The sequence below is a fragment of the Zea mays genome, chromosome 9, assembly GCF_902167145.1.
Source record: "Zea mays cultivar B73 chromosome 9, Zm-B73-REFERENCE-NAM-5.0, whole genome shotgun sequence".
NCBI lineage: Eukaryota > Viridiplantae > Streptophyta > Magnoliopsida > Poales > Poaceae > Zea > Zea mays.
In genome coordinates, this window is record NC_050104.1 from 81,230,148 (window position 1) to 81,247,917 (window position 17,770).

Sequence of the window (17,770 nt, forward strand, 5' to 3'; positions counted from 1 at the left end):
GCACATAATGGCCGCAGGGAGCCCAGGCAGATCTTCGACTTCCCCACAAGAAACATAAAACCAAAAGTCCCACAAGTTGCCCCACTTGTTCCGGGCACAAGGGACTATTTCCACAACTTCCGTCGAAGTCTTTCTAGTCCTCGGCGTAAAGGTGCACGATCCAAATTGTGCAATCTTATCTCCTATTATCCTCTTTTGCCAGTGCAGGCTATAGTTTTTGCCGAAGACCTCCACAGACGGTTGTTTGCCGTAAGAAGCAACCGCCCAAACATACTTCGCCAGCGCAACCACGGCGTAAGGCGTCAACTGGTGGACCTGCACGTCGAACCTCCGCAAAACCTCCACCACGAAACGATGCGCTGGGAGCCGAAGGCCAGCAATGAAAAATGCCTCAAACACAACCAATTCGCCCTCAGGCTCAGGGATCTCCTCAGCGCCCGGAACCCACCTGACACCGTCACCAAAGTATCCGAGCTCCTGCAACTCCTGCACACGAACCGAGGAGATCCTCGAAGTGCCAAACTCCACGGTGTGGCCCGGCTGCAACTCCGTCGCCACCAAATCACTCAAGATATCCTCGGACGACAGATCGGCCGACGACGCACTTGCAGCAGATGAGGAAGAAGACATTGCTACATACCATCGGCGGCGGCGTGCGATCTGCTTGATGCGGGCCAGATTTTCGAAGCGGGAGAGCAAGGAGGGCAGGCGAGCGGTTTGTAAAATTTAGGGTTTCTACGGCGCACGCAAGGATAAGAAACAGTCCTGGCCGCGACCGCCTTTTTATAGACAGGACACGGTGCTTTGGGAAACACGCAGTCCAACAGTAACACGTCCATCAACGGTCACATTTCAAAAACCCCTGCGGGACCACTTCGAGCGAGGGCAGCGTCTCCACCATCTAGCGACGTCTTCAGCACTAGATGACTTAGTCGAACTGGTCCCTCGGAGGGCAAATCTTGGGGCGAAGGCAAACACGCTACCCTTCGCTCGATGCCCTCGTCGCCTCATCACTTCGACGAAGACTACATCCATAGAACACGCCCAAGCAAGCCGAAGGTGTCGATTGGATGAAGACCGGCGCGGTCCCCCTTCATCGCCGTCGTTGCAAGACGAAGGCTCTGTCGAAGTCTACGAGTCTCACGTCGTCACCACGCCGGTAGGCCCATGCGGGATTCGACCCATTGTAACGGGCCCCGCTTGGAGAAGCGTATTACGGGCCGCGTTTGTAATAGCCTTTACTGTAATGACTGACTGTAACCTCCCCTCGTGGGAATATTCTGGGGATAAACTAGGTACTCGAGGGCACAAACGTCTTTGACAAGGGACGGGTGGTCGCTCGAGTGCCTATAAATACCCCCGTACAGTGCCCTCACAGAGGTAGATTAACAAAGCTATTGCCATCCCACGACGAACTTTGCCAATACTCTTTCCACTTTCCCGTTGGATCTACTTGCCCAGGAGAGCAAGTGCCAACAAGATCGCGGGATACCGCTTAGCGCACCCGCGCCCTGCGTCCGAACCCACCAGTTAGTCTGGCCTCCCCGCCTCGGTCGTTGACCACCCTGGCCCACTGGTCAGTGCGCGCCCGCGTCCGCGCGCTCGCCTGCAAATCTAATCTCAGTCGTTGATTTTAGATCTAACAGTTGAGTGGATCTCGTACCCCTTTGCATGGTAATTTTGTTAAAGAGACCCTCGGGTTTTAGGAAATGAACCTGCCGTCCCTGGTTTTCGTACGCAGGCCCCTGTAATCTTGCAGATTGAACCCTAGGCTTTTAAATAATTACACAATTAGACCTATTTTCATATTTTAAACTCCCAAACTTGTTTATTTCATATCTTTTGCATATGAACTCCAAAATTAGTGATTCAAATTGCAAAATGTTCATATGAATATTCTATGTTTAAATAAATTAGTTCCATTCACAATCTGCACACTCTAATTTTTATGTTTAACTATGGTTTAATATATGTATTGAATTGTTCATTTAATAAAATAGGTAAAAAGAAAACCCTAGTGGTTAAAGAAAATTTAATCTTGTGAGATTAATAATGTGTATTACATGAATTTATCTCTAGTGTAACTTTTATGTCTCATTAAAATGAATAGAATCAGATTATGTAACCATGGAGATAGACATCACTCAAAGAGTAATCAACTACTTAGTGAGATTAGTCTACCCTATAACTTAAACTCCCTTTAGAGTTTATATTTTTCTCTTTGAGATGTGTTCCCATGTTTGTACATGATTGATATGTTATTTATTTGTCATTTACCAAATGTATTGAATGCATGATCATTTTATTTAGACACCGAGCAGTCCGTGGTTCCTGAGTGTGTTGCTGAAGATCTTCCTGAGCAACAACCTGGTGAAGGCAAGTGTCCTCTGACCTATTATGTCCTATTTACTTTATAATTCACTGTCTTGCATTACATTATTTAAAACTTAAGGATTGACTAGTCTGTATTTACCTTATCCTTATTTACCTTTTTGGGGTTATCATGGTTAGCTTTATGCTATTGCTTTAACTTAATAAATGAACATGATGTGATTATTTATGATACAATGATGTTATCCCGATGATAATATTGTGATACTCTAGGGGGCTCAGGCCTTTTCCCTGAGTACCTTTCCGTAAGGACCTGTTCGTGGAGTGACCACCCGGGATAACAGTGCAACCATGAGGGTAGAATGGGACGCCCTTAGCTGATTAATTAGATGAACCTGGGGGTGTAGTTGGCTTTGCCTGAGGGCCGTCAATGGGGGCTGGGCGTGGTGCTCGCTCTGCTAAGGGGGTGCGGAGGTTCATTTGATTTGGTTTTGTTAGTCACCCACCTTGGGGAGGTGTACTGCGTTTGTACGACTGGCGAAACCTAACGAGCAGCTATGCACCAGGGGAGTCTTTGTAAAGGCTACGTAGTGTATCCGTGGCCATTCACCTCGGTAGTGAAGATCGGGTATGTACAACCCAGGCTGGAAAGGGATCACGACTCGTGGGTAAAGTGTGCAACCTCTACAAAGTGTTAGAAACTGGTATATTCGCCGAGCTCATGGTTAAGAACAACCTTGGGATCCTCTTTTATTAGAAGAACTTTGGTTACTTTTATGATGATGGTTAGTAATGATGGTTATAATTTTGATCCTTGGTATTTCCTCTTGGAGGTGGTACATTTGGGTAATAATTGGGTTACTGCTAAAATTTAGCTCTACTAATAGTAATAAATACTTGACCAACTAAAACAATTGTTTAACCTTAACCCCACATAAAGCTAGTCCACTTTAGCCAAACGGGATATTTGCTGAGTACGTTGATGTGTACTCACCCTTGCTTTACAAAACACCCCGACCCCAGGTTGTCCCCACTGTATTCAGTGCTCAGGAGGAGATGCTGGCAACATGGAGGACTTTATGGAGTTCCAGGACTACGACGAGTTCTAGTTTGTAAACTGAGAGCACCTAGAGGGGGGGGGTGAATAGGTGATCCTGTAAAACTTCAAAACTTAAGCCACAAAAACTTGTTAAGGGTTAGCATAAGTATGGCCAAGTGGCTAGAGAGGACTCAAAACACGATAACCACAAGAAAGCAATCACAGAGTTGACACGGTGGTTATCCCGTGGTTCGGCCAAGTACAAAACTTGCCTACTCCACGTTGTGGCGTCCCAACGGACGAGAGTTGCACTCAACTCCTCTCAAGTGATCCAATGATCAACTTGAATACCACGGTGTTTTTCTTTCCTTTGATCTTTTCCCGTTTGCGAGGAATCTCCACAACTTGGAGTCTCTCGCCCTTACAATTGAGTTCACAAAGAAATACGGAGTAAGGTGGGAATGAGCAACGCACACAAGACTCGAAAATCAGAGCAACAACACGCACACAAGTCGCAACAAGAGCTCGCAACGCAACACAGAGAGTTCACAACTCCACAAGAGCTCTATATGCTATCACAATGAAACGAATGCGTGAGATTGATGTCTTGGTGCTTAGAAGAGTTGTAGGAATGCTTGGTGTATCCCTCCATGCGCCTAGGGGTCCCTTTTATAGCCCCAAGGCAGCTAGGAGCCGTTGAGAGCACATCTGGAAGGCTATCCTTGCCTTCTGTCGTCGGGCGCACCGGACAGTCCGGTGCACACCGGACACTGTCCGGTGCCCGATTTGTTTCCTTATACAGCGCATCCGACCGTTGCTGTCAGAGTCAGATCTGCGCACCGTTGGCGCACCGGACATGTCTGGTGCACACCGGACAGTCCGGTGCTTCCTTCCGACCGTTGGCTCGGCCACGTGTCGCGCGCCGATCGCGCGGCCGACCGTTGGCCCGGCCGACCGTTGGCTCACCGGACAGTCCGGTGCACACCGGACAGTCCGGTGAATTTTAGCCGAAGTCGCCGGAGAAAAACCCGAGAGTGGCCTCTTCGGCCAAGGCAGCCTGGTGCACCGGACACTGTCCGGTGCACCACCGGACACTGTCCGGTGCACCACCGGACAGTCCGGTGCCCCAGACCGAAACAGCCCCTTGGCTGCACACAGCCAAGTCTTCTCTTCTCTTCTTCTATCTGTTTCTAACACTTAGACAAATATATTAGTACACAAAACCAATGTACTAAGGCTTAGAAACATACGTTTACTTGTGATTTGCACTTTGTTCATCCATGAGCATATTATCACATTTAAGCCTTTGTGTTTGCACTCAATCACCAAAATACTTAGAAATGGCCCAAGGGCACATTTCCCTTTCAATCTCCCCCTTTTTGGTGATTTATGCCAACACAACATAGAGCAACTAGAACAGGTGCAAAATCACTTCAAATAAAAACTGACTTTGAGTTTTATTCAAATTTTGGCATATATGGATCATCTTTTGCCACCACTTGGTTTGTCTTTGCAAATCAAATTCAAATCTCTATCTCTAAGTCAAACACACATGTTGAAGTATAAAGAGAGTCATTCAAAAAGAGATTGACCAAAGATTTCAAAAACTCCCCCTATTTCCCATAATCAATACTTCTCCCTACAAGAAGTCAACTTTTGACAAAAGAGAAAATAAAAGCTTTTGACAAAACAAAAACTCTATTCTACTATTTTCAAAATCTCTCAAGTGGTAGCTGATCAAAAAGAGATTGATCAAAGATTTCAAAAACTCCCCCTATTTCCCATAATCAATACTTCTCCCTACAAGAAGTCAACTTTTGACAAAAGAGACAATAAAAGCTTTTGACAAAACAAAAACTCTATTCTACTATTTTCAAAATCTCTCAAGTGGTAGCTGATCCATTTATCGCTTTGGCCTTTATTTTCTCCCCCTTTGGCATCAAGCACCAAAACGGGATCAATCTTGGCCCGTTAACCCCATTGCCTCACCAAAGTCTTCAATTAAGAGCAAATGGCAATAAGATTTCATGAGATGAACTTGGAATTAGTTACCCTCTCATCGGAGTGCAGTGGAAGTCTTTCATGGTCCAAGTCCACCTTTTCCCTTTCAATCCTCCTTCGAGACTAAATTATCAAACTCAAGCACATGGTTAGTCTCAAAGGGTCAAGTTGTAACACATCTCCCCCTACACATGTGCATCACTTTGCAACGGACTTGTGAGGTCCAGGGAGTGTTTGTACAACTTGAGCACCATAATAAGCAACATAATGCAAAAAAGGAACATGATCAAAAGCATAACTACATGTATGCTACAATTCAATCCAGGTTCCGCGAATCTAAGACATTTAGCTCACTACGCAACCTGCAAAAGGTCTTCTCATCTAGAGGCTTAGTGAAGATATCGGCTAGCTGGTTCTCGGTGCTAACATGAAACACTTCGATATCTCCCTTTTGCTGGTGGTCTCTCAAAAAGTGATGCCGGATGTCTATGTGCTTTGTGCGGCTGTGTTCAACAGGATTTTCCGCCATGCGGATAGCACTCTCATTATCACATAGGAGTGGGACTTTGCTCAGATTGTAGCCAAAGTCCCTGAGGGTTTGCCTCATCCAAAGTAGTTGCGCGCAACACTGACCTGCGGCAACGTACTCGGCCTCAGCGGTGGATAGGGCAACGGATGTTTGTTTCTTAGAGTTCCATGACACCAGGGACCTTCCTAAGAATTGGCACGTCCCCGATGTACTCTTCCTATCGACCTTACATCCAGCATAGTCGGAGTCTGAGTATCCAACTAAGTCAAAGGTAGACCCCTTTGGATACCAGAGCCCGAAGCAAGGCGTAACAACCAAATATCTAAGAATTCGCTTCACCGCCACTAAGTGACACTCCTTAGGTTCGGATTGAAATCTAGCACACATGCATACGCTAAGCATAATATCCGGTCTACTAGCACATAAGTAAAGCAAAGAACCTATCATTGACCGGTATGCTTTTTGATCAACGGACTTACCTCCTTTGTTGAGGTCGGTGTGTCCGTCGGTCCCCATCGGAGTCTTTGCGGGCTTGGCGTCCTTCATCCCAAACCGCTTTAGCAGATCTTGCGTGTACTTCGTTTGGGAGATGAAGGTGCCGTCCTTGAGTTGCTTCACTTGGAACCCAAGGAAGTAGTTCAACTCGCCCATCATCGACATCTCGAATTTCTGTGTCATCACCCTGCTAAACTCTTCACAAGACTTTTGGTTAGTAGAACCAAATATTATGTCATCGACATAAATTTGGCACACAAACAAATCACCATCACATGTCTTTGTAAAAAGAGTTGGATCGGCTTTCCCAACCTTGAAAGCATTAGCAATTAAAAAGTCTCTAAGGCATTCATACCATGCTCTTGGGGCTTGCTTAAGTCCATAGAGCGCCTTAGAGAGCTTACACACGTGGTCGGGGTACCGTTCATCCTCGAAGCCAGGGGGTTGCTCCACGTACACTTCCTCCTTGATTGGCCCGTTGAGGAAAGCGCTCTTCACATCCATTTGGTACAACCTGAAAGAATGGTGAGCGGCATATGCTAGCAAGATACGAATGGACTCTAGCCTAGCTACAGGAGCGAAAGTCTCCTCAAAGTCCAAACCTGCGACTTGGGCATAACCTTTTGCCACAAGTCGAGCCTTGTTCCTTGTCACCACCCCGTGCTCGTCCTGTTTGTTGCGGAACACCCACTTGGTTCCCACAACATTTTGCTTCGGACGAGGCACCAGTGTCCAAACTTCATTGCGCTTGAAGTTGTTGAGCTCCTCCTGCATGGCCAATACCCAATCTGGATCTAGCAAGGCCTCCTCTACCCTGAAAGGCTCAATAGAAGAGACAAAGGAGTAATGCTCACAAAAATTAACTAATCGAGATCGAGTAGTTACTCCCTTGCTAATGTCACCCAGAATTTGATCGACGGGATGATCCCTTTGAATCATCGCTCGAACTTGGGTTGGAGGTGCCGGTTGCGCTTCTTCCTCCATCACTTGATCATCTTGTGCTCCCCCTTGATCAAGCGCCTCCACTTGAGGTACCTGTTCGTCATCTTCGGTTGGGGGATGCACCATAGTTGAGGAAGAAGGTTGATCTCGTTCATCTTGTTCCTGTGGCCGTACTTCTCCAATCGTCATGGTCCGTATAGCGGCCGTCGGAACATCTTCTTCATCTACATCATCACAATCAACAACTTGCTCTCTTGGAGAGCCATTAGTCTCATCAAATACAACGTCGCTAGAGACTTCAACCAAACCCGATGATTTGTTGAAGACTCTATATGCCTTTGTATTTGAGTCATAACCTAATAAAAACCCTTCTACAGCTTTGGGAGCAAACTTAGAATTTCTACCCTTCTTCACTAGAATGTAGCATTTACTCCCAAATACACGAAAGTACGATACATTGGGTTTGTTACCGGTTAGAAGCTCATACGACGTCTTCTTGAGGAGGCGATGAAGGTAGACCCTGTTGATGGCGTGGCAAGCCGTGTTCACGGCTTCCGACCAAAAATGCTCGGGGGTCTTGAACTCTCCTAGCATCGTCCTCGCCATATCGATGAGCGTCCTGTTCTTCCTCTCTACCACACCATTTTGCTGTGGTGTGTAGGGAGCGGAGAACTCGTGCTTGATCTCTTCTTCTTCAAGGAACTCCTCCACTTGAAGGTTCTTGAACTCAGATCCGTTGTCGCTCCTTATCTTCTTCACTTTGAGCTCAAACTCATTTTGAGCTCTCCTGAGGAAGCGTTTGAGGGTCCCTTGGGTTTCGGACTTTTCCTGCAAAAAGAACACCCAAGTGAAGCGGGAAAAGTCATCAACAATAACTAAACCATACTTACTTCCTCCTATGCTCAGATAGGCGACGGGTCCAAACAGGTCCATATGCAGCATCTCCAAGGGTCTTGATGTCGTCATCACATTTTTGGTGTGATGAGAGCCTCCCACCTGTTTCCCTGCTTGACAAGCTGCACAAGGTCTATTTTTTTCGAATTGAACATTAGTTAGACCTATCACGTGTTCTCCCTTTAGAAGCTTGTGAAGGTTCTTCATCCCCACATGTGCTAAGCGGCGATGCCACAGCCAGCCCATGCTAGTCTTAGCTATTAAGCATGCATCCAGACCGGCCTCTTCTTTTGCAAAATCAACTAAATAAAGTTTGCCGTCTAATACACCCTTAAAAGCTAGTGAACCATCACTTCTTCTAAAGACAGACACATCTACATTTGTAAATAGACAATTATACCCCATATGACATAATTGACTCACAGATAGCAGATTATATCCAAGAGACTCAACTAAAAACACATTAGATATGGAGTGCTCATTAGAAATTGCAATTTTACCTAAACCTTTTACCTTGCCTTGATTCCCATCACCGAATATAATTGAATCTTGGGAATCTTTATTCTTGACGTAGGAGGTGAACATCTTCTTCTCCCCCGTCATATGGTTTGTGCATCCGCTGTCGATAATCCAGCTTGAACCCCCGGATGCATAAACCTGCAAGGCAAATTTAGGCTTGGGACTTAGGTACCCAACTCTTGTTGGGTCCTACAAGGTTAGTCACAATTTCCTTAGGGACCCAAATGCAAGTTTTATCACCTTTGCATTTTGCCCCTAACTTCCTAGCAATTACTTTTCTATCCTTTCTACAACTTGCAAATGAAGTATTCAAAGCACAATAAATTGTAGAAGGTTCATTCACTACTTTCCTAGGAGCATGAATAACATTCTTTCTAGGCACATGATGAATAGCATTTCTCCTAGACATATTTCTACCATGCATAACATGAGAACTAGAAGCAGTCATAGCATAAGAGTCATAAGCTTGTGAATCAAACACATCATGACCTCTAAAAGCATTTCTAGAATATCTCCTATCATAGTACATAAAAGCATGGTTCTTTTGCACATTACTAGCCATAGGGGCCTTCCCTTTCTCCTTGGCGAGAATGGGAGCCTTATGGCTTGTTAAGTTCTTAGCTTCTCTCTTGAAGCCAAGTCCATCCTTAATTGAGGGGTGTCTACCAATTGTGTAGGCATCCCTTGCAAATTTTAGCTTATCAAAATCATTCTTGCTAGTCTTAAGTTGAGCATTAAGACTAGCCAGTTCATCATTAAGCTTGGAAATTGAAACTAGGTGTTCACTACAAGCATCAATGTCATAATCTTTACACCTAGTACAAATTTCAACATGTTCTACACAAGAATTGGATTTATTTGCTACTTCTAATTTAGCATTTAAATCATTGTTGACACCTTTCAAAGTAGAAATGGTTTTATGACAAGTAGATAGTTCAAACGAAAGCATTTCATTTCTTTTAACTTCTAAAGTATAGGATTTTTGTGCCTCAACAAATTTATCATGCTCTTCATACAACAAATCCTCTTGCTTTTCTAAAAGTATATTCTTTTCATTCAAGGCATCAATTAATTCGTTAATTTTGTCTATCTTAGATCTATCTAAGCCCTTGAACAAACATGAATAATCTACTTCATCCTCATCACTAGATTCGTCCTCACTTGAAGAAGCATAGGTAGAGTTGCGAGTACATACCTTCTTCTCCCTTGCCATAAGGCATGTGTGACGCTCGTTGGGGAAGAGGGTTGATTTGTTGAAGGCGGTGGCGGCGAGTCCTTCATTGTCGGAGTCGGACGAGGAGCAATCCGAGTCCCACTCCTTGCCTAGATGCGCCTCGCCCTTTGCCTTCTTGTAATGCTTCTTCTTTTCCCTCTTGTTTCCCTTTTCCTGGTCACTTTCATTATCAGGACAGTTAGCAATAAAATGACCAAGCTTACCGCATTTGAAGCATGATCGCTTCCCCTTGGTCTTAGTCTTGCTCGGCTGTCCATTTCGACCCTTTAGCACCGTCTTGAAGCGCTTAATGATGAGAGCCATTTCTTCATCATTAAGCCCGGCCGCCTCAATTTGCGCCACCTTGCTTGGTAGTGCCTCCTTGCTCCTCGATGCCTTGAGAGCAATGGGTTGAGGCTCGTGGATTGGACCGTTCAACGCGTCATCGACGTACCTTGCCTCCTTGATCATCATCCGCCCGCTTACAAATTTTCCAAGAATTTCTTCGGGCGACATTTTGGTGTACCTGGGATTCTCACGAATATTATTCACCAAATGAGGATCAAGAACAGTAAAGGACCTTAGCATTAGGCGGACGACGTCGTGGTCCGTCCATCGCGTGCTTCCATAGCTCCTTATCTTGTTGACAAGGGTCTTGAGCCGGTTGTATGTTTGAGTTGGCTCCTCGCCCCTTATCATCGCGAACCGTCCAAGCTCGCCCTCCACCAACTCCATTTTGGTGAGCAAGGTAGCGTCATTTCCCTCATGAGAGATCTTGAGGGTATCCCAGATTTGCTTGGCGTTATCCAAGCCACTCACTTTATTATATTCATCCCTGCACAATGAGGCTAGAAGAACAGTAGTAGCTTGTGCATTCTTATGGATTTGCTCATTAATGAATATAGGACTATCCGAACTATTAAAGTGCATTCCACTATCCACAATCTCCCATATGCTAGGATGGAGAGAGAATAGGTGACTACGCATTTTGTGGCTCCAAAATCCGTAGTCCTCCCCATCAAAGTGTGGGGGCTTGCCGAGTGGAATGGAAAGCAAATGTGAATTTGAACTTTGCGGAATACGAGAGTAGTCAAAAGAAAAGTTAGAATTAACCGGTTTCCTTTGCTCGTAGTCGTTGTGGTCGTTGTCCTTTTGGGAAGATGTAGACTCATCACTGTCGTCGTAGTAGACGATCTCCTTGATGCGCCTCGTCTTCTTCTTCTTCCCTTCCTTTCGTCTATGACCCGAGCCGGAGTCGGTAGGCTTGTCATCTTTGGGCTCATTGACGAAGGACTCCTTCTCCTTATCGTTGATCACGATTCCCTTCCCCTTAGGATCCATCTCTTCGGGCGGTTAGTCCCTTTCTTGAAGAGAACGGCTCCGATACCAATTGAGAGCACCTAGAGGGGGGGGGTGAATAGGTGATCCTGTAAAACTTCAAAACTTAAGCCACAAAAACTTGTTAAGGGTTAGCACAAGTATGGCCAAGTGGCTAGAGAGGACTCAAAACACGATAACCACAAGAAAGCAATCATAGAGTTGACACGGTGGTTATCCCGTGGTTCGGCCAAGTACAAAACTTGCCTACTCCACGTTGTGGCGTCCCAACGGACGAGAGTTGCACTCAACTCCTCTCAAGTGATCCAATGATCAACTTGAATACCACGGTGTTTTTCTTTCCTTTGATCTTTTCCCATTTGCGAGGAATCTCCACAACTTGGAGTCTCTCGCCCTTACAATTGAGTTCACAAAGAAATACGGAGTAAGGTGGGAATGAGCAACGCACACAAGACTCGAAAATCAGAGCAACAACACGCACACAAGTCGCAACAAGAGCTCGCAACGCAACACAGAGAGTTCACAACTCCACAAGAGCTCTATATGCTATCACAATGAAACGAATGCGTGAGATTGATGTCTTGGTGCTTAGAAGAGTTGTAGGAATGCTTGGTGTATCCCTCCATGCGCCTAGGGGTCCCTTTTATAGCCCCAAGGCAGCTAGGAGCCGTTGAGAGCACATCTGGAAGGCTATCCTTGCCTTCTGTCGTCGGGCGCACCGGACAGTCCGGTGCACACCGGACACTGTCCGGTGCCCGATTTGTTTCCTTATACAGCGCATCCGACCGTTGCTGTCAGAGTCAGATCTGCGCACCGTTGGCGCACCGGACATGTCCGGTGCATACCGGACAGTCCGGTGCTTCCTTCCGACCGTTGGCTCGGCCACGTGTCGCGCGCCGATCGCGCGGCCGACCGTTGGCCCGGCCGACCGTTGGCTCACCGGACAGTCCGGTGCACACCGGACAGTCCGGTGAATTTTAGCCGAAGTCGCCGGAGAAAAACCCGAGAGTGGCCTCTTCGGCCAAGGCAGCCTGGTGCACCGGACACTGTCCGGTGCACCACCGGACAGTCCGGTGCCCCAGACCGAAACAGCCCCTTGGCTGCACACAGCCAAGTCTTCTCTTCTCTTCTTCTATCTGTTTCTAACACTTAGACAAATATATTAGTACACAAAACCAATGTACTAAGGCTTAGAAACATACCTTTACTTGTGATTTGCACTTTGTTCATCCATGAGCATATTATCACATTTAAGCCTTTGTGTTTGCACTCAATCACCAAAATACTTAGAAATGGCCCAAGGGCACATTTCCCTTTCATAAACCCCCAGTCAGCTGCCTATTAGGCCTTATCTACTACGTTACGTATTTCCGCACTTTGATGATATTAATGACTATGGCTATGTATTAGACTCTGTGGATGTCTCAGACATCTTATTGTAATAAAGTACTTTTCCGCTATTTACTTTGAGCATCGTGTGATGATGTCGAATTATGCGCTATGTACGTGAGTTTCTGATCCTGGCACGTACATGGTTCGCATTCGGTTTGCCTTTCAAAACCGGGTGTGACATTGGTTGTACCTTTTAATTGTGGTTGTTTACTTCATTGTGGCAGTTTACTTCTCTATTGATGTAATGAACTGCTATGAACACTTGAACATTTAGGAGTTGGTTGTACTCTTTTTTTTCTTCCTAGGGTTTTCTTACTAGGTCTGAGTTTTTACCTTGGAAGGGTTTTAATGAGACAGCATTGAACTAACAGCTCCAATAATATTCCACTTAACTTTCTATTTGAGTTTTGCTTGTTGGTATTGGTTATCCTAGAATGTTTTGAGGTTGGAGTTTGAGTTGGTATGTGCATGTGCGTAATTGTGAATTACTGTCCAGATTATCACGTGTGTAATTGTGAATTACTGTCCACAATATATGTGTAATTGTGTCCAGAATTATATGTATCAGTTTTCCCAGGTTTTTTTGCTTGTTTTTTGGTCTGTATGGTTAATCGGGTTCATGGGCGGCATAACCCGATTAGCCTAGTGGACTGTAAGCCCGACACAACATATTTAACACCATCCCGTGCCGTGCTTGGCCCTGATTGAAGCCCGTGGGCGGGCAAGACATGACCCGTCTTCGTCTTCGTGTCGGGGCAGCCGGTTATTATTCATGTCGGGTTAGCCCGACATGTCTATTTGGACATGTATAATTTCGGTCGTACCAGAAAAAATAGAGGCACATGTTGCAATTTTGTACTAGTTAGCAAAATTTATATTAAACAATTAGACGATCGCTAATCACTTTAAATTTTAAATCATGCTTTGCTATATGTATCTATACATCGATCGATGTCGTCGTACCTTGGGATTTTTTTCCTCCGCCACTGGAGGCGATATAGCAATTAGGTAAACTTTACACAGCGATTGCCGCTGTTGTGGGCACAAGATCGCAGTCGCAGAGCTGGAGAACGTCGCTGTGCAGGTTTTATGGGCAGGATTCCGATAGACGTGATAACGGGATAAGATAGTGTAGTGTAGCCCCACCGCTGTCAATAATGCCGGGCGGACGGGAAAAAGACAGCAACACGACAGGTGGCGCCCAACCACAGCCTGCAACGCGCCGTGGCAAAGCGCAAACTCCAAAGCCCACCTGTCGAGCGCGTACCGCGCCGGGGACTGCCCTGAACGTCCCAGTTGGAAACGCCCACGTCCCGGAACGCTAGTGGCGCCCGCGGCCGTGACTGTACGGGCGCTGCCCACTTGCGTGCACGTGGGCTAACGGGAGAGGCCCACGCCAGCTCTCCCGTCCGTTGTCCGGACGCAAGCTACCGCGCTGGCCCGGGTTTGTCCGTCCCGTACAGTCACGTTGATACAGACGCTGAGAGCATGTCTGGTATCTTTTTATATAATATAAAGTGTGTTATCTATAGACATATGTAAATAGATTTAGTTGCACAATCGTTATTGAAAAGAGTTAAATATATTTCTTGTATTTAACTAGTGGTGGTGGTTGCGCCTTCTATAGTAGGACGAAGGGAGTAGGTAATACACCAGTTTTTTTGTAATATCATACTTTTTCGGTCTCAAAATATAATTCGCTTTAGATTAAACCTACCTTCATTCAGTAACCTATGAATATAGTTTGTATGCATATCTAAATTCATTATCATCTATTCAAATACGGAGAGATAAAAAGTTCTATATTTTGAGATAGAGGGAGTAGTATTTTAATTATACTCTAAGTTGTTTGGTTGCATTATCAAAACTGCATTTTCATCATAACATTGTAGATAATATGGTATTTTTGGAGCATTGAAAACTCTACTTTAACCTAATGTTTTAATGGTATGCCTAGCGTTTGTCTAATACTATATTTACAATTTATATCTAAACAATGTTTCTTAAAACTAACTGTAGTACTTTGGAGTTGGGCAAAACTACTGTGGTGTTATTATGACAATTGCAAAAAAAAAATAGCATTGTAACATAATGGTTTTAAAAAATATAGTGGACAAACATGCCCGGAGATTTGCGCAGCTGTACTACTTGTAGTCGCCCAGGCCGACCGGGATATCAACGTCGGAGAGAGGCTACCGATGCACCGGAGCGGATCCGAATTGTTTAGTTGCCGGATTACCAGATCGGGAGGCACAACTTGTGTTCTCCGTTCTTCCACGTGAACCCATATCTGCCACCATCAGTAAACAACAGTTGGGGCTAATAGACAATGAGAAAAAAGTCCGGTGCATCCCCCCTGGCCGTGTCTCCACGTCTTGTGGCTGAAGCCGAACCCAAGACAAGCAGAAAGCAGCCGAGAGAGGTCTTCGGCGCGCACCCGCTACGGAAAAAAGCGCAAAAGCACGGGCCGTCTCAGCAAAAGCGCAGCGCTGAGCGGGCGGCCGTGGATTGGCGGGTCCGCGGCAGCGCGCGCTTTTTCCCCACCCGTCGCGGTCGGCGGGGGCTCCATGCCCGCGGGGCCACGTGGGAGGCCAGGGCGCCGAACCCTCCCGAGCCCGCGGCACGCGTCGCGGCTGCACTGGCCAGGCCACGGCCCCGCGCCCATTATATCCTGCCCCCGCCGCGCATCACCGGCGACCACGTCGACACCCTGCCACCAACGACAGGTTACCTTCTTCGGGCCCTTCTCACCATTTCCTCATTTAAGCCCCGTGTGCCTTGCTCCTCGGTGTTTCCTCCAGATAGTAGTGTTTCCTCAGTGGACTAGTGTGAAGCTGTGCTTAGCGTAGCGGAAGGGAGGAAGGACAAGGCAAGGCAACTGATGGCGGCGGGCGGCGGAGGCGGCTCGCCGGCGCCGTTCGTGTGGAAGACGTACACGATGGTGGAGGACCCCGGGACGGCAGGGGTGATCGGCTGGGGCAGCGGCAACAACAGCTTCGTCGTCGCCGACCCCTTCGTCTTCTCGCAGACGCTGCTCCCCGCGCACTTCAAGCACAACAACTTCTCCAGCTTCGTCCGCCAGCTCAACACCTATGTCAGTTAAATCACACACTCCAGCTAGCTAAATTGATTGCCGTCTCTCTTCTACGAGCTGAACCCTGCTCTTGGGAGAGCGCTGGATCTGTATAAACTTTGGCGTGTGTACCGAATGCTCTTGCTGTGCTGTACCAACACAAATTTGTAAATTGGTTTTTGTTGGAGAAAAAAAAAGGAAATATGTAAGCTTGCTACCTGCAGCGACGAAATTCTTCAAAACATCTTTGGAGATCGACCATTCAAAATTCGTAGACAAACATATGGACAGAGATGGAGCCGCGTATATATATGCAACGAAATTCTGCAGACAGTTCGGTGAATATATGCACGGAGAAAAATTGGTTTTTTTGCGCAATTTACCTATGGATTTCTGCAAGAACCGAACACACCGCCGTGAGAACTTTATAAATCGCGAGAGCCAAGAGCTGCACAGCTAGTACTAGTACTTCCCTTGCCCTGACTTGGTATTTTCAGGGCTTCCGCAAGGTTGATCCGGACCGGTGGGAGTTCGCCCACGCGTCGTTCCTGCGCGGCCAGACGCACCTCCTGCGCAACATCGTCCGCCGCGGCAGCAGCGCCGCCGGTGCCGGAGGCGGAAAGAGGAAGGACGCCAGCCCCACGGAGCTGGCCTCCGGGGACGACATGACCATGGTGGCCACGGAGGTGGTGCGCCTCAAGCAAGAGCAGCGCGCCATCGACGACCGCGTCGCCTCCATGTGGCGCCGCGTGCAGGAGACGGAGCGCAGGCCCAAGCAGATGCTCGCGTTCCTCCTCAAGGTCGTCGGCGACCGCGACAGGCTGCACCGCCTCGTCGGCGACGCCCCCGTGCCAGATAACGGGTTCGCCTCCGGCGGTGCCGCCGAGCCGCCCGCCGCGGAGGTCGGCGAGAAGCGGGCCAGGCTGCTGCTCGACGGTGACAGCATGGTGGCGCTCGGTCCCGAGGCCGTCGACTTCGCCGGGTTCTACAGCGGCGGCGGTGCGTTCGGCGATGTTGCCGTGGATGCTGCCGCTGGGTCCCGCGGAGGCGGGTTCTCGTTTGCGTTCGGCGTGGACGCGGGGTACTGAATGACGAGCAGGCGCCGCCATTGTCAGCAGCTTGGCCCGCTTATGCTGCTGTCGAGCTTCCTGCCAATGCCATTGCGCTGAGCGGCGGCAGCCGTCACATGGAAGCATGGCAGGGGATGGATGATAATGATGTTAAGTTCTATCCCTGCTACATGGATAGGATGTGTGTCTGATGCTGCTTTTCGTGGATCTATATGGGCGGGGAGCGACTACTGCGTCGAGATCTAAAAATAAGGGGATATACTGTCATGGAGTGTGACCTTCGAAGTTCCCAATATGAGTAGGTTTGATGTTGTACATGACCAGTGCAGCAGCACTAATATTTCAATCTCCTGCGGATACGCAGCTGGAAAATTGGCATCGCTATTATTTAGCCCTTTTCTAATTATGTCTCAAGCGAACAATCTAATTAAGTTTTCTTAGAGCATCTCCAAGAGACTAGTTAAATAACTCGCCGAGCCAAATTTTAGCTACTAAATAGTAAATTAAATCTCCAACAGACTAGCTATCTGACTAGTAAGCTATCTGACTCTGTAAATTGTCTCTCACTAGCTAAATTTAGCTAGCCACCTGACTAGCCAAACTAGATAGATAGTCTGTTGGACTGAGATGCTATATATAGAGTGTAGTCTTTATGAAAATGTAAATAGATAGTTAAATAGAGAGAAAAAAATGAAGAGTCTCTTGGAGATGCTCTTACCATCGTACATGTAATAATTGTGTTGATATAAACTGTTACAAAACAATGAGCAAAGGCACAGTCAAGATGAAACATAGAGAGACAAGATTAACATAGAGAAAGGATCTATCTGTTTGGTTCACTTATAGATTTCTGAAACTTTAATGTGATTCTAGTTGTGAACGGTAAAAAAACAGTTGCGAGGGGACGGTTATAAAAAAATTTAAAATTTATTTA

At 46.8% G+C, this 17,770-nt stretch overlaps 1 protein-coding gene across 1 annotated transcript; it reads left to right on the plus strand.

Moving 5' to 3' along the window:
• Positions 1–15,403: 15,403 nt before the first annotated feature.
• On the plus strand, positions 15,404–17,239 carry LOC101202695 (heat shock factor protein 3). The gene is made up of 2 exons (NM_001279383.3): positions 15,404–15,787; positions 16,264–17,239. The coding sequence occupies exons 1-2, from the start codon at positions 15,575–15,577 to the stop codon at positions 16,852–16,854; spliced, it is 804 nt and encodes a 267-aa protein (NP_001266312.2). The 5' UTR covers positions 15,404–15,574; the 3' UTR covers positions 16,855–17,239.
• Positions 17,240–17,770: the final 531 nt, after the last annotated feature.